A 19,140-nucleotide genomic window follows, 5' to 3' on the forward strand; every position below is an offset into this window, starting at 1 on the left:
GGGCACATCAGAGAGCTGGACTGGAAGAGGAGCAACCAGGACAGAATCCAGCGCCCCAACTGGGACTAAAACCCGAGGTGCCGGCGCCGCAGGTGGAGGATTAGCCAAGTGAGCCATGGCGCCAGCCTCAGTTTTACTTTTCTAAACTATAAACTATTAACTAAGGATACTGTACGACTCTGAAGAGTGGGCATTTTGGCCTAGTGCTTAAGCCACCAGATAGGATGCTATGTCCCACATCTTTCCACTCTGGCTCCTAACTCCAGCTTCCTGCAAATGCAGACTTTGGGAAGTGGTGACGGCTCAAGTGATTGAGTCCCTGCCACTCACACGGGAAACCTAGACTAAATTCCAGCTCCTGGCTTTGGCATCCCTCCTGGCTTTGCAATATTTGGGGAGTGAAGAACCAGGGTACGGTAGCTTGTCTTTTAATATACATATATATGGTTTTTTAAAAAAGATTTATTTATTTATTCGAAAGTCAGAGTTACACAGAGAGAGAGAGAGAGAGAGAGATCTTCCATCCACCAGTTCACTGCCCAGTTGGCTGCAACAGCTGGAGCTGTGCAGATCTGAAGCCAGGAGCCAGGAGCTTCCTCTGGGTCTCCCGCAAGGGTGCAGGGGCCCAAAGACTTAGGCCATCCTCCACTGCCTTCCTGGGCCACAGCAGAAAGCTGGACTGGAAGAGGAGCAACAGGGACTAGAACCCGGCGCCCATATGGGATGCCAGCGCCACAGGTGGAGGATTAATCAATTGAGCCACGGTGCCGACCCCTTGGGCCATCTTGTATTACTTTCCCAGGCCACAGCAGTATCGGAAGTGGAGTCCATATGGGATGCTGGCACTGCGGGTGGTGGCTTTACCAGCTACACCACAGCGCTGGCTCCATATATATGCTTTTTTTTTTTTTTTTTTTGACAGGCAGAGTGGACAGTGAGAGAGAGAGACAGAGAGGAAGGTCTTTCTTTTTGCCGTTGGTTCACCCTCCAATGGCCGCCACGGTAGTGCGCTGCGGCCAGCGCACCGCGCTGATCCGATGGCGGGAGCCAGGTGCTTCTCCTGGTCTCCCATGGGGTGCAGGGCCCAAGCACTTGGGCCATCCTCCACTGCATTCCCTAGCCACAGCAGAGAGCTGGCCTGGAAGAGGGGCAACCGGGACAGGATCGGTGCCCCGACCGGGACTAGAACCCGGTGTGCCGGCGCCGCAAGGCGGAGGATTAGCCTAGTGAGCCGCGGCGCCGGCCCATATATATGCTTTTTTAAAATAAGTACCTTCAGGAAGATCACTTAAAAAAAAAAAAAAAGACTTATTTGAAAGGCATAGTTACAGAGAGAGAGGGACAGAGACAGAGATCTTCCATCCACCGGTTCACTCTCCAAATGGCTACAACAGCCAAGGCTGAGCCAGGCTGAAACCAGGAGCCCAATAACTTCATCCACATTTCCTCCGTAGGTGGCAGGGGCCCAAGTACTCAGGCCACCCTCCACTACCTTGCCAAGTGCCTTAGCAGGAAGCTGGATCATAAAGAGAGCAGCCAGGACTCAAACTGGCACCCTGTATGGGATGCTGGCATTGCAGGTGGCAGCCTAACCTGCTGTATCAGAAGGCGGGCCCCCTCTAATAGTTTTTGAAATCTAAAACATATACGTACTTTAAAAATACACATACAACTCAGGGCTTATTAATTTTCCTTTCTAAAACTTAATTTTTCTTTTTAATTTGAGATGCAAAGAAGGAAAATAGCAAGCTCCCACCTGCTGGTTCATACACCAAATGTCCACAATAGTCCCCAGCTGTGGCTGCAGGTAGGCGCCAGGAACTTAATTACCTGAACCATTACTGTCACCTTCCTAGGGTATGCATCAGCAGAAAACTGGAATCAGAAACCAGAGGTAAGTACCAAACCTAGGCACTCTGATATGGGGTGCAGGCATCAAGTGGCAGCTTAAACATAGTCCAAATGCCCACTCCTTTAAGCTTTTATCTAGTCTTCTTGTGGTATCTTATTTATTCACACATTGTAACTATTTAATGTTTAACTGAAAATCTGCACCTAGGCCAGTACATAATTATGTTACCATTATACAAAAAGTTAGCTTGAAATCCAAGAGACAGTTAAATACAAATCATCTCCAGGGAATAAGTAACAACCTTGTAAAGTTAAAGGGACATTTAATTAGGGATGAAGAGTTAACTCTAAAACAATATAAAGGTACTTTGCCCTATTGTCTTTAACTCTCTTCTGGTAGACTACTTTCCAGTAACACCTCATAGTTGTTTTTTTCTCCTGAAGATAGTTCCGTGTTCTATGGCATCTGGACTTACACAACCCAGAACTAAAATTTTTATTAATATACTATCAGCATTCCCCTTTAAGTTCAATGCTATCATTCTGAAGGTACTAACAAACACAATAAAACAGGAGAAACAATCATCTGAACTACCACCACAAATAGCAAGACAAACACTGTAGTGCTTAGGTACAAAATTACTCTCTAGAAATCTACTGCCTGATATAGATTAAGATGGTAGACTGATCACACATAGAAGTTTCACTCCTTTCTAATCTCCCTTAAATAGTAAAGACCCTACCCACAGAGAGTAAGAAATAAAAGCAACAAAATGCTGTAAGTGGAAGATGAAGGAGTAGTTAACCAACTCAACTGACCTGAGATAGCCAAGCTCTATGGAAATGATGGAACAAGCTGAAAAATACCCTGATATGCACTGCAGAATCCTCAAGACTCAGGAACCTGTAGCATCAGATATCCTTGAAACAGATCATGTAGTTGGCTACATGATAAATGGTTGCTACTGGGTTATATATTTGCTATACTATGCTTTTTATGGTAATTTTAGTGTACTACTTCAACTTCTAGAAAAAAACATTAACAGAATGCTATGTTATGCCAGCAGTGGTCACAAGACTCATGTTTATGTTACCTCCTGATTGCACCAACAGCGTAAAATGAGTGATTGGCTTACTTCATCTAAGTTTGTTTAACTGCACTCTGCGATGTTAGCACAACAATGAGACTGCCTAATGACACATTTCTCATAGCACATCTTTGTCATTAATCAAGGACTGAATGTTTGTCTTGGGTTCACCAAGCACCAATACCACACAAATTAAATGTGTCCTCTCCTATTTCATTTCCAGAATTGGCATCTGGACCCTTATCTTCTAGGCAACAGAATCTTCCGTAGAAGAGTTCCTTCTCAGAAACTGAATTCTGGAACTAACAACCAGAAAAAGGAAAGATCTAAAGATAATGAACAAATCACCTTATAGAAAAAGAATCTGCTTTCTACTCACCAATTCCTCTTTTTAAAATTATTTTTAAAGATTTTTATTTATTTATTTGAGAGGTAGAGTTACAGACAGCGAGAGGGAGAAAGGTCTCCCTTCTGTTGGTTCACTCCCCAAATGGCCGCAACAGCTGGAACTGAGCTGATCTGAAGCCAGGAGCCAGGTGCTTCTTCCTGGTCTCCCATGCAGGTGCCCAAGGACTTGGGCCATCTTCTACTGCTTTCCCAGGCACAGCAGAGAGCTGGACTGGAAGAGGAGCAGCCAGGACTAGAACTGGTACCCATAAGGGATGCCAGCCCATAGAACCGGCGCCCATATGGGATGCCAGGGCCACAGGCAGAGGATTAACCTACTGCACCATGGCGCCGGCCCCCACCAATTCTTTTTTTTTTAAACATCTATTTATTTACTTTGAAAGTCAGAGTTACTGAGAGATCTTCCATCTGCTGGTTTACTAACCAGATGTCCCCAACAGCCAGCACTGAGCCAGATTGAAGCCAGGAGCCAGGAGCTTCATCTAGGTCTCCCACGTGGGTGGCAGGGGCCCAAACACTTGGGCCACCTTCTGCTGATTTTTCTAGGCCATTAGTAGGGAGCTGGATCAGAAGTGGAGCAGCTGGGTCACTAACTGGCACCCATATGGAATGCCAACATCACAGACAACGGCTTTACCACCTACACCACAATGCTGGCCCCTAGCCACCAATTCTTAATCTTAAGTGACTAGTCTACAACTGAGTAATATCTAAAAAAAGACTTTCATATGAAAAAGAGGGAAAAAATAAAGTTAAGATACAATGTGGGGCCAGCACTGTGGCTTAGTGGGTGAAGCTGCAGCCTGCAGTGCTGGCATCCCATATGGGTGCTGGTTAGAGTCCCAGCTGCTCCACTTCCAATCCAGCTCTCTGTTATGGACTGGAAAAGCAGTGGAAGATGGCCCAAGTCCTTGGGTCCCTGCATCCACGTGGGAAGCCTGAAAGAAGCTCCTGGCTCCTGTTATAGCCAACTGGAGAGTGTACCAGCGGATGGAAGACTTTCTCTCTCTCTCTCCTCTTTTTGTGTAACTCTGAATTTCAAGTAAAATAAAATAAATCTTAAATATATATATATATATATAATGCAAGGAAAAAGTGAAAAATCACAAAATTATCATTGGTACTCTAGATGGGTGATAGAAATGGGAAACTCAGTAAAGGGTTGAACAATAAAGCTGAGGCAGGGCAGGCATTCGGCCTAACAGCTGACAAACTCATCAAATGCCCAGCTCAGCTCCTAACTCCAGCTTCTGACTAATGTAGACCCTGCAGGGAACTGGTATGGCTCAAGTGACTGTGTTCCTGGCTTCACCCAACCCCTGGGTAAAGGGGATGTATGGCAGGGATTTGGAGAATGAACCAGTGTTCTCTCTCTACCTCTCAAATGGATAAAAAAACTGCTTTTAAAAAGTAGAAACAGGGGCTGGCTCTGTGCCATAGCTGGTGGAGTCACTGCCTGCAGTGCCAGCATGCCATGTGGGTGCCAATGTGAGTCCCAGATGCTCCATTTCTGATCCAGCTCTCTACTGTGGCCTGGAAGGGCAGTGGAGGATGGCTCAGGTCCTTGAGCACCTGTACCCACGTGGGACCCCCGGTGGCGGGGGAGGCTCCTGGCTCCTGGCTTCGGATGGCCATCGAGGCTGTCTGGGGATGGAAGACCTCTCTCTCTCTCTCTCTCTCTCTCTACTTCTGCCTCTTCGTGACTCTGTGAGGTAAGGCTAGCTAAGGGACTTTCAGATTACATAAACAAATCTTCCTCAAAAGTAAGACAAACACACACACACACAAAAAAGCCCTCTCTTCCTCAACCTTTAAATATATTACCTATCAATTTTTTTCATTGGGGGGGGGGAGGATAGTAATTATCCTCTGGGAATAAAAAGTTATATACAAAGCATTTAAAATGGAGCTAATGTGAAGTCCTGCCAGCACCCTTTCCCAGTGACTTCCTAGGAATTACTTTGACTTGGTTCTGGGGACAGAGGCCCTCAAGTCATTACTCTTCAAGATACTGGAAAAGCAAATCCCACAACCACAACACTCTCCTACTGCACTGAGTGCACTACACAGAAAGCAGAGTACAATCACTCACAACGGAGATGTTTTCGTTCTGATTTCTGCCAAGGTTTCACCAGGTTGGTCTGAAGGAGATTCGTGGTTCCAGAGCAAGAGATGAAAAACGATTTAGTTACAGCCAACCTGGATGCAGCACCGACTCCTCCACGCCAGAGGGAGGAGGCAAAAGGATAAGAGGTCAAGGAGTCTCCGAGCTCTGCTGTCCTCCCCCCACGCCAATTCTGGGGGAAAACCAAGGTTAAAAATAAAAAATAAAATAAAATAGGAACTGTCACGCAGAGACAAAGCCAAATCTTTTTCTTTCAACTACAGGATGGGGGCTGGGGGTGAGCTGAACCTGAGCAGGGAGGGGGAAGGGGAAAGGCTGCCTCGACGCTGGCCAGGGGTGTGTATTCCTTCACCCAGCATCATCCACGGCCCCCGGACACCAAAGGGAAGGAAGCCGAAGGGTCACGGCGCCGCTGGTCCCGTGTGCGCCCCAGCAGTAGCCCTGGGCTCCAGATCTGTCTCCCCAGCAGTGGGCGAAGGGCTCCAAGTCCGCCATTAGAAACTCGCCCAAGTAAGAAGTGAGGAGAAACAATGCGCCGGGGAAGAAACGAGCCGAGGGAACCCAGCAGGGCAGAGGTGGCAGCCCTTGCCCCGAAAACACTTAGGAACCTCGGCTCGGAACCACAGAGTGGGCGCGCAACCCCGCGAGCCCCACTGGCGACCGGCACCCCCACACCCACCGCCGCCGGAGAAAAAGGAAAACACCTCGGGACCGCCCGGCGACCCCCGCGCCCACGTCCGCCTCAACCCAACCCGCCCGCCCGGCCGCCCGCGACGGGATCGCGGCCTCGACGCGACGGAGAAGGCCGCCGCGGGGTACTCAGCCCGGGTCGGTGGGAGCCTCCGGTTTCCCTCACGCGTCCCCGCCGCCTCCTCAGCTGCTCCCAGCCACCCCTTTCTCTCGACGGCTCTGCACTGGGAAGACATCAAGGAGAAGCCTTACCGGGTTCCGGCTGCGGCTCCGCAAAGCGAACCTCCCCTTTCCTCTGCCGACACCCACAACTCTCCTCAGCTCAGCCCCGGTTTTAGCGCTGGCGAGGAGGAGGCGGGAGAAGCAGCAACCGAGCTAGGCGGGCGAAAGCTACGCCTCCCGCACACTCATTGGCTATCCGGGGAGGCGGGCCAAGGCGTCCTGGGCACCACCATTGGCTGGGGCGGCCTTCCTTCAGAACCACCCCCTCCCCTTAAAGAGGTGGTCCGAAAGCCTGTCCCTCAGGCCTGGGCCACACCTCCGGTCCTGCTGTCCCCACCCCCCGTCAGCCGGAGTCCCCTCCCCTCACGCACCCACCCACGAGGCGGCCGGACCGACTTTTGTGATCTGCTGCGTTGCCCACGGTTCGGCCTCTAGGGGACTGGGGGACTCCGGGACCAGGACAGAAAAGAGGGGCTGAGGTGGCGACGCCGGCACTCGCCGACTTGGGCGCTTAGGCCGCAAATGTGGCTCCCCCAGACTCCCAAATGCGGCCTCGATTCCCAAACGTTCTCCCTGTCCAGTCTCGAGCCCCCGCGAGGGGCGAGGCCAAGGGCGCGGTCTGGGCCCCGGGTTAAGCGGTCTCCTGGGTGCCCTAAGGGCCACGGGCGCACCTCCACTCTCGCCTCGCCCCCGTGGGGGAAAGAGTCCCCCACCTCCTGTCATGGCTGTAGCTGGAGAGGACGTCCTCCATTTTGTCCGAATTGCTGTGGGAACTTGGGACCCTTTCAAAACCTAACCCCGTGGGGCCGAGAAACTTGGCCCCCTGGCGGCCCGCGCTAGGTTCTGCCATTCGGCCGAGGGAACGGCCTCGCTGCGGTGGGGAGGGGGCGTGACGGTGGGGAGACCCAGACCCGCTCCCCCCGCCTCCGTCAACCAAGATGGAGGGAGCTGCGGAGCTGGGCTCCCCGCCTCTCCAGGGGCCCAGGCCTGCCCTGGGGGCGCCCCCAGCGCTGCCGTCTTCTCTCCCCACCGGGCGCTGGCCCTCTCGACCTCCCTCGGCCTCTCCAACATCTGGTCCAAAAGGGTTGATGAAGGCTCCACCGCAAGGCCCGCTCCATCGCTTCGCCCACCCTGTGCGGACCCCGCGCTCCCCCGGGAGCCGGGCCAGGGACGGACGGCGCCCGAGAGAGGTGGACCCAGGGCCACGTCCACGAGGGTCTTCCGTTTTGTGCCATGTCTACACCTACGTCTTCAGGGGACGTCGTGGTGATGTAGCTTGGCAAGATAACGCCTAAAGATAAAAGTGATGCCTCTTTGGCCCCGCCCTGGCGGTTGTTAGTGGAATTACAGCTTGTGGTGTTGGCTTGCGAAGTTGGTGAAATACCGAGAGGCCTAGAAATTCACATATAGCGACATTTTTTAAAAAACACGTTGATCCCCTTTTTGCTCCTTTCTCTGGGATATGACAAGGTCGCATGTTTATTAAATGAGAATTAGACATAAGCCATCTAAGAAATATGAGTTCATGTTTGATGAATGAGAATACTGTTTAAGACGTTGTATATTATAGAGTAGTATATTTTATGGAAATTCTCAATATTGCCGACATTTTAAAAAGTATTTAATTACTACTTGGAAATAAGTGAATACAAATTAATGGCAATATTTATTGACGGCTGTACATTATAATGAAACTTTCCATTAGCATGTGTAAGTATGAAGCCAGAGGCACAGTGAGTTTAAGAAAAACCCTGTAAAGAAAATGTAAAGTTTGTCAAACACAAAGCCAAAGCTACATGCCATTCATTTTCTGAAGCCTTATCTGGTATTCTTCAAAGATTAAGAATTCAATAACATTATTTCAGGGAGTGCCTTATTCCATTGTCTGCTTCTGTAACAAAATACACAGTTGGTAAATTATAAATTATAGAAGTTTATTTTGTGGTGGGTGCTTGATGCAGCAGTTATGAGTCTTCGTTGAACACTTATATCCCATATTGGATTAACCTGGATTTAAGTCTCTGTTCTGCTTCTTCTCTTCGCACCCTGGCAGACAGCATGTGATGGGTCAAGTATTAGGCTCCCTGCCAGCCACATGGGAGACTCAGAATGAATTCCCAGCTCCTGGCTTTGGCCTAGCTCCGCCTTAGTTGTTGCACACATTTGGGGAGTGACCCACTGGATGGAAAATCTCTCTCTCTCTCATCAAACATTTCAAATGAAAAAAACTTTTTAACCAAAAAAATTTTTAGAAGTTTATTTGGCTCATGGTTTTCTGGAGTTGGCAAGTCCAAGATCCAGGGATCACATCTGTCTTAATGCATGCCAACATGGTGGAGAGCATCAGGTCCTGTTTAAGAGAATAGAACACAAAGATAGCTCACTTTTTTTAAAAAAAACTTTTTTTAATTTCAAAGGCAGAATTACAGAGATAAAGGGAAAGGCAGAAAAAGAGAGAGATCTTTCATCTGCTGGTTCACTCCCCAAATGGCCACAACAGCCAGAGCTGGGTCAACCTGAAGCCACGAGCCAGGAGCTTCTTCCGGGTCTCCTACGCAGGTGCAGGGCCACAAGGACTTGGGCCATCTTCTGTTTTCCCAGGCCATAGCAGAGAGCTGGATCGAAAGTGGAGCAGCCAGGACTCAAACTGGTGCCTATATGAGATCATGACACTGTAGGCGGCAGCTTTACCTGCTAAGCCACAGTGCTGGCTCCACATGCGCTCCTAATATACACTACTTATAGTGGATTGAATGGTACCCTCCTCAAAAGATTATCAACCCAGAAACTGTGAAAATGATTCTTTTTTGGAAAAAGAGTATTTGCTGATATAACTAAGGATGTTGAGATGAATTCATCCAAAATTATGGTGGGCCCTAAATTCAGTGAAAGTGTCCTTATGAAAGAATATAAAAAAGAGAAAGGTGAAAATAGAAGTGGAATTTGGTGGTAATACTATTCCCAGCCAAAAAATGCCTGGGGCCTTGTCACAGAACCTCAAGGAAAAGAACTCTCAACCTGTTAATGAGGCTGCAAGTGGCTTAATCCCCAGTTAGCCACCTTCATCACAGCTTTGTGACACCCTGAAGCACAGGACCAGCAAAGCTACACCTTGACTTCTGGCCCTAAGAAACTGTGAAGCCATAGACATTTACTCCTTCACCGCTCTAGAGGCCAGAAGTCCAAAATCAATTTTTATTGGGCTGAGATCAAGGTGTTGACAGGGTCACACTCCCTTGAGAGGCTCTAATGGAGAATCTGTTCCTCACCTCTTCCAGCTTCTGGTGTCTACTACGTATCTTGGCTTGAAGCCACGTCATTCCAGTGCTTACCTCCATGGTCACGTTGTTTTAGCCTCCTCCATGTGTCAAATCTGCCTTGGCATCTGTCTTATAATATGATTTCACTTAGGGCCCAACCTGATTATCCCATACTCTCCCTAACTCAAAATCCTTTACTTAACATTCACAGACCTGTGCTGTGTAAAGGAACATTTGCAGATCCCAGAAATTAAGACCTGCTATCTTTGATGCCTGTAAGTCAGCCTACTACAGCTAGTGAGAACCATTTAGATGTATTTTACTTATCTATTTTCATTTTATTTGAAAGATAGAAAAAGAAACAGGTACTGATTTACTCTCCAAATTCCCAAAGCAGCCAGGGTGAGGCCAGGCTGAAGCAGGAGCCCAGATCTCAACTTCAGGTGTCCTATGTGGGTGGCAGGGAATCAGGTACTTGAGCCATCACCTGCTGCTGTAACTGTACCAAATACATCTCTCTTTTCCTTTTCATGCTCTGATAAACAAAAGCCAGCTTCTGAGCTTGTGACTAACCAGAGTGTCTATTCCATTTAACAGATAAATAATGCTTGTTTTGAGTTTCAGAATCTGGCCTTGGGAAAGCCAGTTTAAGTTGCAAACTAGTCCAGCCGTCAACAATACCATAGGATTGAATTTATTGTAACAGCGTATAAAGGAGGTATGGGCTTCATTCTGGTTAACGAAACACTGAAAACTCTTAACACAATACTTTACCTCTTCCGGATCTAAGCCAAATAACATTTTTTTTAGCTGCTTAGAGGTGAAGAATATTCTGTTGTGTCCTCTTCATGAAGCCCTCCTCAAGCCATCAAGGAAGTTTCTCAAGAAAATACCTTGACCTCTAAGATTGATAAAATTCCCTGTTATCAGACCTGCAGCTGCTTTCTGCACCTGTCTGTTCTTGACTTGCAATGTTCACATCTTTAGCAGCCCAATCTCCCTTTTGCACTTTTTTTAAAAAAAAGATTTATTTATTTACTTATTTGAAAGGAGAATTACTGAAAGAGGCAGAGATAGAGACTTTTCATCTGCTAGTTCACTCCCCAAATGGCCACAACAGCTGGAGCTGGACTCGATCCGAAGCAAGGAGACAGGTGCTTCTTCCAGGTCTCCCATGCAGGTTCGGGGGCCCAAGGACTTGGGTCATCTTTCACTGCTTTCCCAGGCCATAGCAGAGAGCTGGATTGGAAGTGGAGCAGCTGGGACTTGAACTGGCGCCCATATAGAATGCCAGCACTGCAGGCAGTGACTTTATCAGCTATGCCACAGTGCCAGCACCCCTTTTGCACTTCTTAAAAGCCCCAGACTGCCCTCACTGAGCAGGACCGTAGTTTTTTGAGGACGCTAGTCTGCTACCCTCCTTGTCCATCAGTTGATTGAATTTTATTGTTGCTTTAGCCTAATAACTTTGCCCTGATTCTGATTCGGCACTGTAAGACAAGGACTAGACTTTCAGTAACACTGCTTCCAGGTGTGCAAATTAGCTAGATTAGAAGCAAAAGAGCTGATACTCATAGCAGCCACTCTGGTATAGGCTGAGGGTATCCCTAAAGTGATGTTTTAACCACAATGCCAAATACCTGCTTCTCTGAAAGTCTCCGTTCTCCTTTAAATACTGTTCTTTAAATACTGTGTTGTATCTATTTTGTTAGGTAGTATAATCTTTATATACTATTACTTTTTTCTACTTTATTAAAATACTGAGTTTATTTCACATGTATATTTGTCTTCCCACCATTTCCACGTCTGACCACTGCTACTACTGTGTCCTATCATAGCATTCCATACCTACTTAAAACCAAGCAAACGGTGGAGTTCCATCTTTAAAAACTAAACAGGCATTTTGGACAACACGTTCTTGGCAATGGGACCTGGACAACATTTATCAAACATGGTAGGGAAAGTTCTCACTCTGCATTATAAAAAGGACAGCCAGATATCAACTGTTACAGAAATGAAATGACAGAAAATTTTAACAAACTGTTTAAACGGTTTTCTTAGAGAAACTTCCTCTATGGCTAAAGATCTTGAATAGCCTCCCGGTTAGTCATCCAGAAGCAATTCTTCACGTAACTGATGAATTTGGCTTCTACTCTGGAAAGAGAACCACCTTTTTCTATACTTGCTTGCATTTTAGCTTTACCATCTTCTTCAGACCTAGGTCCTTTTGGTGTTTTAAGAGTTTTTCCCTGTTTTTTGAAGGATCCTTGATCTTTTGATTTTGGTGTTGATGGTTTTGAGTCTTTCCCATTCTGGTGTGATTGCTGTGCATTTTTGGCTGGGGTATCTCACATAGATTTATTCACTGGAGTTTTTTCTTCTGTTTCCTCCTCCTCATCATCATCGTCATCTTCATCATCTTCACCAGCAGCAAGCTTTGCTTTTTTCTGTGGTACCTTGCTATCCCTTCCAGGGACAGATCATTTTGCAGATATACTTAATAGCTTCACATCTTCCTCCTCTTTGTCTTCTGACTGAATCTTCCTCCACCCCTACTAAGTGCTGTCCACTAATATGCACAGGCCCTGAACCACACTTCAACCTTAATACCGCAGGTGGTGTTATTTCAGAGCCCCCAAGGGAAACCATTGACTGTACAGACATTTTCAATGTTGCCAGTGTTACTTTAATTGGACTGCCTTCGTAATTCATTGCCTCTGCTTCAACAATGCGCAGTTCATCCTTTGCACCAGCTCCTAAACTGGCTGTCCTTAAAGATAACTGGCGCTCATTGTCCACTTAAAAGTGATACTCTTTGTCAGCCTTTAGTTCAAAACCGAAAACATAGTTCTAGGGCCTCACGCGTTCGTGTCCATGTCCATCGAATCTTCCATGAGGCAAAGGGATGAACTTAGGAGGGAGAGAAGCAGAGATTAGATGCCCTCTGCTGCAAAGAACAGCCAAGCAGGATGGAATCACACCAGGACATACTATTACTTAATATCCCAATGCATTATTTATGTCCTGATACGCATTTTTTTTTTTTTTGACAGGCAGAGTGGACAGTGAGAGAAGGAGAGAAAGGTCTTCCTGTTGCCGTTGGTTCACCTGAAGCCAGGAGCCAGGTGCTTCTCCTGGCCTCCCATGCGGGTGCAGGGCCCAAGCACTTGGGCCATCCTCCACTGCCTTCCCGGGCCATAGCAGAGAGCTGGCCTGGAAGAGGGGCAACCGGGACAGAATCTGGCGCCCTGACCGGTGTGCCGGCACCACTAGGCAGAGGATTAGCCTATTGAGCCACGGCGCCAGCCTGATATGCATTTTTAAAATTAATCTGAGTCTCTAGCATGTTTTTTAAAAGATTTATTTATTTATTTGAAAATAAATTTATTTGAAAGTCAGAGTTACACAGAGAGAAGGAGAGTCAGAGAGACAGAGATAGGTGTTCCATCCGTTGGTTCACTCCCCAGATGGCTACAATGGACGGAGCTGCACTGATCCAAAACCAGGAGCCAGGAGCTTCTTCTGGGTCTCCCATGTGGGTGCAGGGGCCCAAGGACTTGGGCCATCTTCTACTACTTTCCCAGGCCACAGCAGAGATCTGGATGGGAAGTGGAGCAGCCGGGTCTCAAACCTGTGCCCATACGGGATGCCGGTGCTTCAGGCCAGGGCGTTAACCAGCTACACCACAGGGCTGGCTCCCCCCCCCCATATACTTTTGATACTATATGTAAGTGTATAAAGGTGCTTCAAAAAGTTAATGGAAAAAATAGAAGTAAAATTATGAGTTTTAATTTGATCCAAAACCAATTTTGGAATTCATGCATAGTTTTTTCATAATAGGCATTTTCCATATATCATGAAGAAAAGTTTTTGCACCAAATAAATTTACTTTAAATTCCATTTTTCCATGATCATTTTGAAGTTTCCTCATATATTAAATGCTCACCATCTGTCTTTTTGTCAATGTTACTTCAGTGATTATTGTTGTCCAAGATAATTTTCACAGATTTACGAGTAAGGGCTCAGTTATAATCTCTAACCTTGGTATGTAGTTGCTAATTTCTGTACTTCCTTTAGATTTGAAAATTGAGTAGACTAGGCTCATATTTCTCCTGGATTATTTTAAATGTATTAATTTTATTCTGGCATAAAGTATTATTGTCAAGAATATCTAGGGGCTGGCACTGCGGCATAGCCAGTAAACCTGCCTCCTCCTTTAGTGCTGTCATCCCATATGGGTGCTGGTTTGAGTCCTGGCTGCTCCAGGAGAGTGAACCAGCAGGTGGGAAATTCTCTCTCTCTCTCTCTCTCTCTCAGTTTAATCCTGTCTTTCAAGTAAATTAAAAAAAAAAAAAAGTGCTTAAGAGCAGCCAGCATTGTGGTTAAGCCACTGCTGCAAAAACAGCATTCCATATGAGTGCTGGTTCAAGTTTTTTGTCAGACCTGAATGGAGTTCCAGGCTCCTGGTTTTGGTGTAGACCAGCCCCACCCAGTGTGGCCATTTGAGGAATTAGCCAGCAGATGGAAGATCTCTCTGTCTCCCTTTGTCTCCGTGACTGCCTTCCAAATAAATAAGTAATATATATATTTTAAAAATCTATAAATAAATTTCATGTTTAGTCTTGGGTCTCATCCCCAAGATATTCAATGATGTATGTGCAAATATTCTAAAATTAAAAATAAAACAACTCCAAATATACTTTTGGCCCCAAACACTTCAGATAGAGGATGTCCATAGGACAACGCAGGTTAAAGTCTTGGCCTGCAGCACCAGTATTCCATATGGATTCTGGTTAGAGTCCCAGCTGCTCCATTTCTGATCCAGCTCTCTGCTATGGCCTGGGAAAACAGTAGTGGATGTTCCAAACCCTTGGGCCCTTGCACCTGCATGGGAGACCTGGAAGAAGCTTCTGGCTCCTGGCTTTGGATTGGAACATCTCTGGCCTTTGTGGCCATTTAGGGAGTGAACCAGTAATGGAAGACTTTTCTCTCTCTCTCTGCCTCTCTCTAACTCTGCCTTTAAAATAAATGATAAAATAAATCTTAAAAGAAAAAAATGTCCAACCAGTATTGCCTCTAATTTTATAGCTCCACAGTGCCATCTTGTGTTATTAGGAGTTAAAATGATACGCCACCTACTTTCTGAGATTTGACCATATCTCTGTTGGCCTCCTTCTTTAACTTGGACTCTCTTTTTCCTTTGTGTTCTTTGTTCTAGAACTGCTTAAATTTTCATTCCTGGGAATAGATCCAATGAATGTCTACTGGTTACTTTGGGAATTTTAACTCTCTGAGGCTGTTCTCTCTGGCTCCTCCTACACAGATGGTGATACCATTTCTCTCTGTAGCTCTTGGTGGTTTGTTGCTACTGGCTTGTGTTTTGGATTTTGTAGGATTACAAGGGATTTTTGTTACTATCCTAGCTGTCTTCTGTAAATTTTGGTTATTTTAAAAAAATATTTATTTCATTTATTTGAAATTCAGTTACAGAGAGAGAGAGAGGGAGAGACAGAGAGAGAGAGAAATCTCCCATCCACTGATTCACTCCCCAAATGGCTACAACAGCCAGAACAGGGCCAGCAGCTTCTTTCTGGTCTCCCACGTGGGCCATCTTCTGCTGCTTTCCTTAGGCGCAATTAGCAGGGAGCTGGATTAGAAGTGCACAGCTGGGACTCAAACCATCGCCCATATGAGATGCTGGTGTTGCAGGTTGCAGCTTTACCTGTTGAGCTACAAACGCTGGCTCTGAATTTTGTTTCATAACTGAAAAATGTTAACTTATTTCCCAATCAGTAAAGACATATTGTTTGTTTTTATTTTTCTGTTCAGAACTTGAATAGTCATTAATTAAGTTCTTGGCATGGAATATACTTGTCATCTTCTCTAGGGATGCCAACAGATCACAGGGTACCAGAATTTTCAATCTTGGTAGGACTGTTTTGAAGTAACTAAATTAGAAATCCATTCACAGGGATACACCCAAAACTGTCAAAACTGGTAAAAGGACATGATAAGATTGTTAAAGTAATATATCTACTTCTTTGGATTTAGATATCATTGCTTTTTTTTTTTTTTTTTTTGACAGGCAGAGTGGACAGTGAGAGAGAGACAGAGAGAAAGGTCTTCCTTTTGCCGTTGGTTCACCCTCCAATGGCTGCTGCGGCTGGCACGCTGCACTGATCCGAAGCCAGGTGCTTCTCCTGGTCTCCCTTGTGGGTGCAGGGCCCAAGCACTTGGGCCGTCCTCCACTGCACTCCCGGGCCACAGCAGAGAGCTGGACTGGAAGAGAAGCGACCGGGACAGAATCTGGCGCCCCGACCTGGACTAGAACCTGGTGTGCCTGCGCTGCAGGCGGAGGATTAGCCTATTGAGCCGTGGCACCGGCCTAGATATCTACTTTTGAGACTCTTTTAAAGGAATAGAAGTATCAGTATCAAGGGCTGGCACCATGCAAGGGGCTAAGCTGCCACCTGCAGTGCTGGTTTGACCCAAACTGGAGTGCTGGTTCAGGTTAAAAATCTGGCTGCTCCAATTCCAATCCAGCTCCCTGCTAAAACACCTGGAACACAATGAAAGATGGCCCGAGTACTTGGACCCCCTCCAGACCCAGATGAAGTTTCAGGCTCTTGTCTTTAGCCTAGTCCAGCCCCATATATTGCAGCCCGTTTAGGGAGTGAACCAGCAGATGGAAGATCTCTTTTTCTCTCTGTGTCTCCCCCTCTCTATAATTCTGCCTTTCAAATAAACAAATAAATAAATATTTCTTAAAAAGAAGCATCAGCATCAAGAAACATACCCAAAGATATTAAAGCTACATCATTTGTAGTGCTTTTGTAAAACAATTGAGAAAAACCTGTATGTCCATAATTGGGGAAATACTTATAGGACATTTACCTCTGGGTAAATGAGACTTAAATTAAATTAAGGCTCCTGCACTGTGGTGTAGTGGGTAAAGCCGCTGCCTGAAGTGCTGGCATCCCATATGCGTGCCGGTTCGAGTCCTAGCTGCTCCACTCCAAATCCAGCTCTTTGTTATGGCCTGGGAAAGCGGTAGAGATGGCCCAAGTCCTTGGGACCCTGCACCCATGTGGGAGACTCAGAGGAAGCTCCTGGCTCCTGGCTTCAGATCGGTGCAGCTCTAGCCATTGCTGCCATTTTGGGAGTGAATCAGCATAGAAGACCTCTCTCTCTCTCTCTGCCTCTCCTCTCTCTGTGTAACTCTGACTTTCAAATAAATAAATAGGACAGCTAGGAAAATGGTGGTGATGGCGCGCATCTCACGGCCTGAGCGGCCGGATCTTGTCTTTGAGGAAGAAGACCTCCCCTAGAGGAGGAGATCATGTGGAACCAGTTCTCCATCAAATGCTGGCTGTGCTACATCGAGTTCAAACAGGGCTCCCCGAAGCCCAGGCTGAACCATTGTATGAGCGGCCGCTCAAGCTGCTGCCCTGCAGCTACAAGCTCTGGTACCGCTACCTGAAGGTGCGGGCGGGCGCAGGTGAAGCATCACTGTGTGATCGACCCCGCCTACGAAGACGTCAACAACTGCCACGAGCGGGCCTTTGTGTTCATGCACAAGGTGGGCTTGGCGTGGCTGGCGGGGGTGGGAGCCCCGTGGCCTCTGTCCACGAGCGGGCCTTTGTGTTCATGCACAAGGTGGGCTTGGCATGGCTGGCGGGGGTGGGAGCCCCGTGGCCTCTGTGCCCCACGGTTGGACTGGACTCTGCCCTGGAGCTGGGGGCTCTGGGTCCTGCGCTGTGTGGAGGCCCAGAGGCAGCTTGGCCGCAGGACACCTGGTGTCTGTCACGGCTCACAGCTGGCTGCCTCCGCCCACGCGTGCAGATGCCCCGTCTGTGGCTGGAGTACTGCCAGTTCCTGATGGACCAGGGCCTCCTCACACACACCCGCCGCACCTTCCGGGCCCTGCCCTTCACACAGCACTCTCGGATCTGGCCCCTGTACCTGCGCTTCCTGCGCTCACACTCCCTGCCGGAAATAAATCTATCTTTAAAATTAAATTAAGGCACCAGCACTGTGATGTAGCAGGTAAAGCCACCGCCTGCAGTGCCGGCATCCCATATGGGCGCCAGTTCGAGCCCCGGCTGCTCCACTTCTTATCCAGCTCTCTGCTATGGTCTGGGAAAGCAGTAGAAGATGGACCAAGTCCTTGGGGCCCTGCACCCACGTGGGAGACCTGGAAGAAGCTCCTGGCTCTTGACTTCGGATTGGCACAGCTCCGGCCATTGCTGCCATTTGGCGAGTGCACTAGCAGATGGAAGACCACTCTCTCTCTCTCTCTGCCTCTTTTTCTTTCTCTGTGTAACTCTGACTTTCAGATAATAAGTAAATCTTTAGAAAAAATTAAATTAAGTTACAAATGTGTCAATTATCCTGGACGAATATCTGTAATCTATTGTGTCTAGAGAATGATCTGAAACTTGGAAATTAGGCAAAAAAAAATGTACTATATATGAGCTTACTATTCTGCTACAGCATTAGCCAGAGTGTCTTCTAGTTCTCTCAGGATGGTAACTTGGCTTAATTTACTGTGTATAAGGGATTAGACCCCAAGCATTTTACAACTCTGTAAAGTCAGAGATTAGCTTGTAGGCAATTATTAAAGAAAGTATTATGGACTGATTTATGTCCCCCTCATTGGGTGTTGAAGTTCTAATACCCAATGCTCATATAAGGAGATAGGTTCTATAAGGAGGTAGTGAGGTAAGAAAGGTAGTGAGATAAGAAAGGTTCTATCTAATCTGACAGAACTTGTGCCCTTGAGACCTCCAAGAGCTCTCTCACTCTCTCTCTCTCTATCCTCTCTACTTTCTCTCTTTCTTCAAGTGCACCCAGAGAAGAAGCCATGTAAGGAACAGCAAGATGAGGAAAAGTCATCTGCTGAGATATTAACCCTGAAGTTACCTTTATCTTGGACTTCAAGCCTTCAGAACTATGAATAAATGAATTCCTGTGAAAGCTATCCAGTCTGTGGTACTGTGTTATGCAGCCTGAGCAGACTACTACAGTATGATCATTTCCCCGTACTTAATAAAGAATAAAGGGGTAGCTGTTGGGAACAGCAGGCTGAAGCCCTCCTTGGGATGCCCACGTTCCATGGTGGAGTGCCTGGGATTGAGTCCCACTTCCACTTCTGATCCAGCTCCCAGCTCACGCACACCCTGGAAGCCAGCTGATGGTGACTCGAGTATTAATGTTCCTGCCACTGACCTGGGAGACTCAGATGTGGAGTTCCAGGCTCCTGGCTTTGGCCTGACCCATCCCTGCCTGTTGTGGGCAGTTGGGGAGTGATTCAGTGGATAGAAAATCTCTCCGCTTTCTCTCTCTCTCTCACTCTCTCTCTCTCTGTTACCCTGCTTTACAAATAAATAAAACTTCAAAACCATTGCAGTAATACATATTTAACATGAAAACTTTCATTTTCATAATTTTTTAAGATTTATTTTATTTATTTTACTTGAAAGTCACAGTTATACAC

At 46.9% G+C, this 19,140-nt stretch overlaps 2 protein-coding genes and 1 pseudogene across 7 annotated transcripts in view; 1 reads left to right on the top strand and 2 right to left on the bottom strand.

Moving 5' to 3' along the window:
• ZMYM5 (zinc finger MYM-type containing 5) overlaps positions 1–6,521 on the bottom strand; it is a 31,741-nt gene extending 25,220 nt beyond the window's left edge. For 4 of the 6 annotated variants that reach the window (XM_062194499.1, XM_062194503.1, XM_062194504.1 and 1 more), the window contains exons 1-2: positions 5,440–5,529; positions 1,757–1,875 (exon numbers count right to left, since the gene is read on the bottom strand). In XM_062194499.1, coding sequence (XP_062050483.1) covers positions 1,757–1,768 — 12 coding nt within the window. In that variant the 5' untranslated portion in view covers positions 1,769–1,875; positions 5,440–5,529. Of the gene's footprint in view, positions 1–1,756; positions 1,876–5,439; positions 5,530–6,414 lie in introns of those variants that run through there. The other 2 variants (XM_062194502.1, XM_062194501.1) reach the window with 2 other exon arrangements.
• On the top strand, positions 1,860–6,819 carry LOC133762138 (basic salivary proline-rich protein 3-like). The gene is made up of 3 exons (XM_062195190.1): positions 1,860–1,894; positions 5,473–5,660; positions 6,077–6,819. Exons 1-3 carry the CDS (start codon positions 1,860–1,862, stop codon positions 6,817–6,819), a joined length of 966 nt encoding a protein of 321 aa, XP_062051174.1.
• Positions 6,820–11,722: 4,903 nt separating this feature from the next.
• Positions 11,723–12,538, bottom strand: LOC133762402 (nucleophosmin-like; annotated as a pseudogene).
• Positions 12,539–19,140: the final 6,602 nt, after the last annotated feature.

Source organism: Lepus europaeus, chromosome 6 (genome assembly GCF_033115175.1).
Source record: "Lepus europaeus isolate LE1 chromosome 6, mLepTim1.pri, whole genome shotgun sequence".
Taxonomy (NCBI): domain Eukaryota; kingdom Metazoa; phylum Chordata; class Mammalia; order Lagomorpha; family Leporidae; genus Lepus; species Lepus europaeus.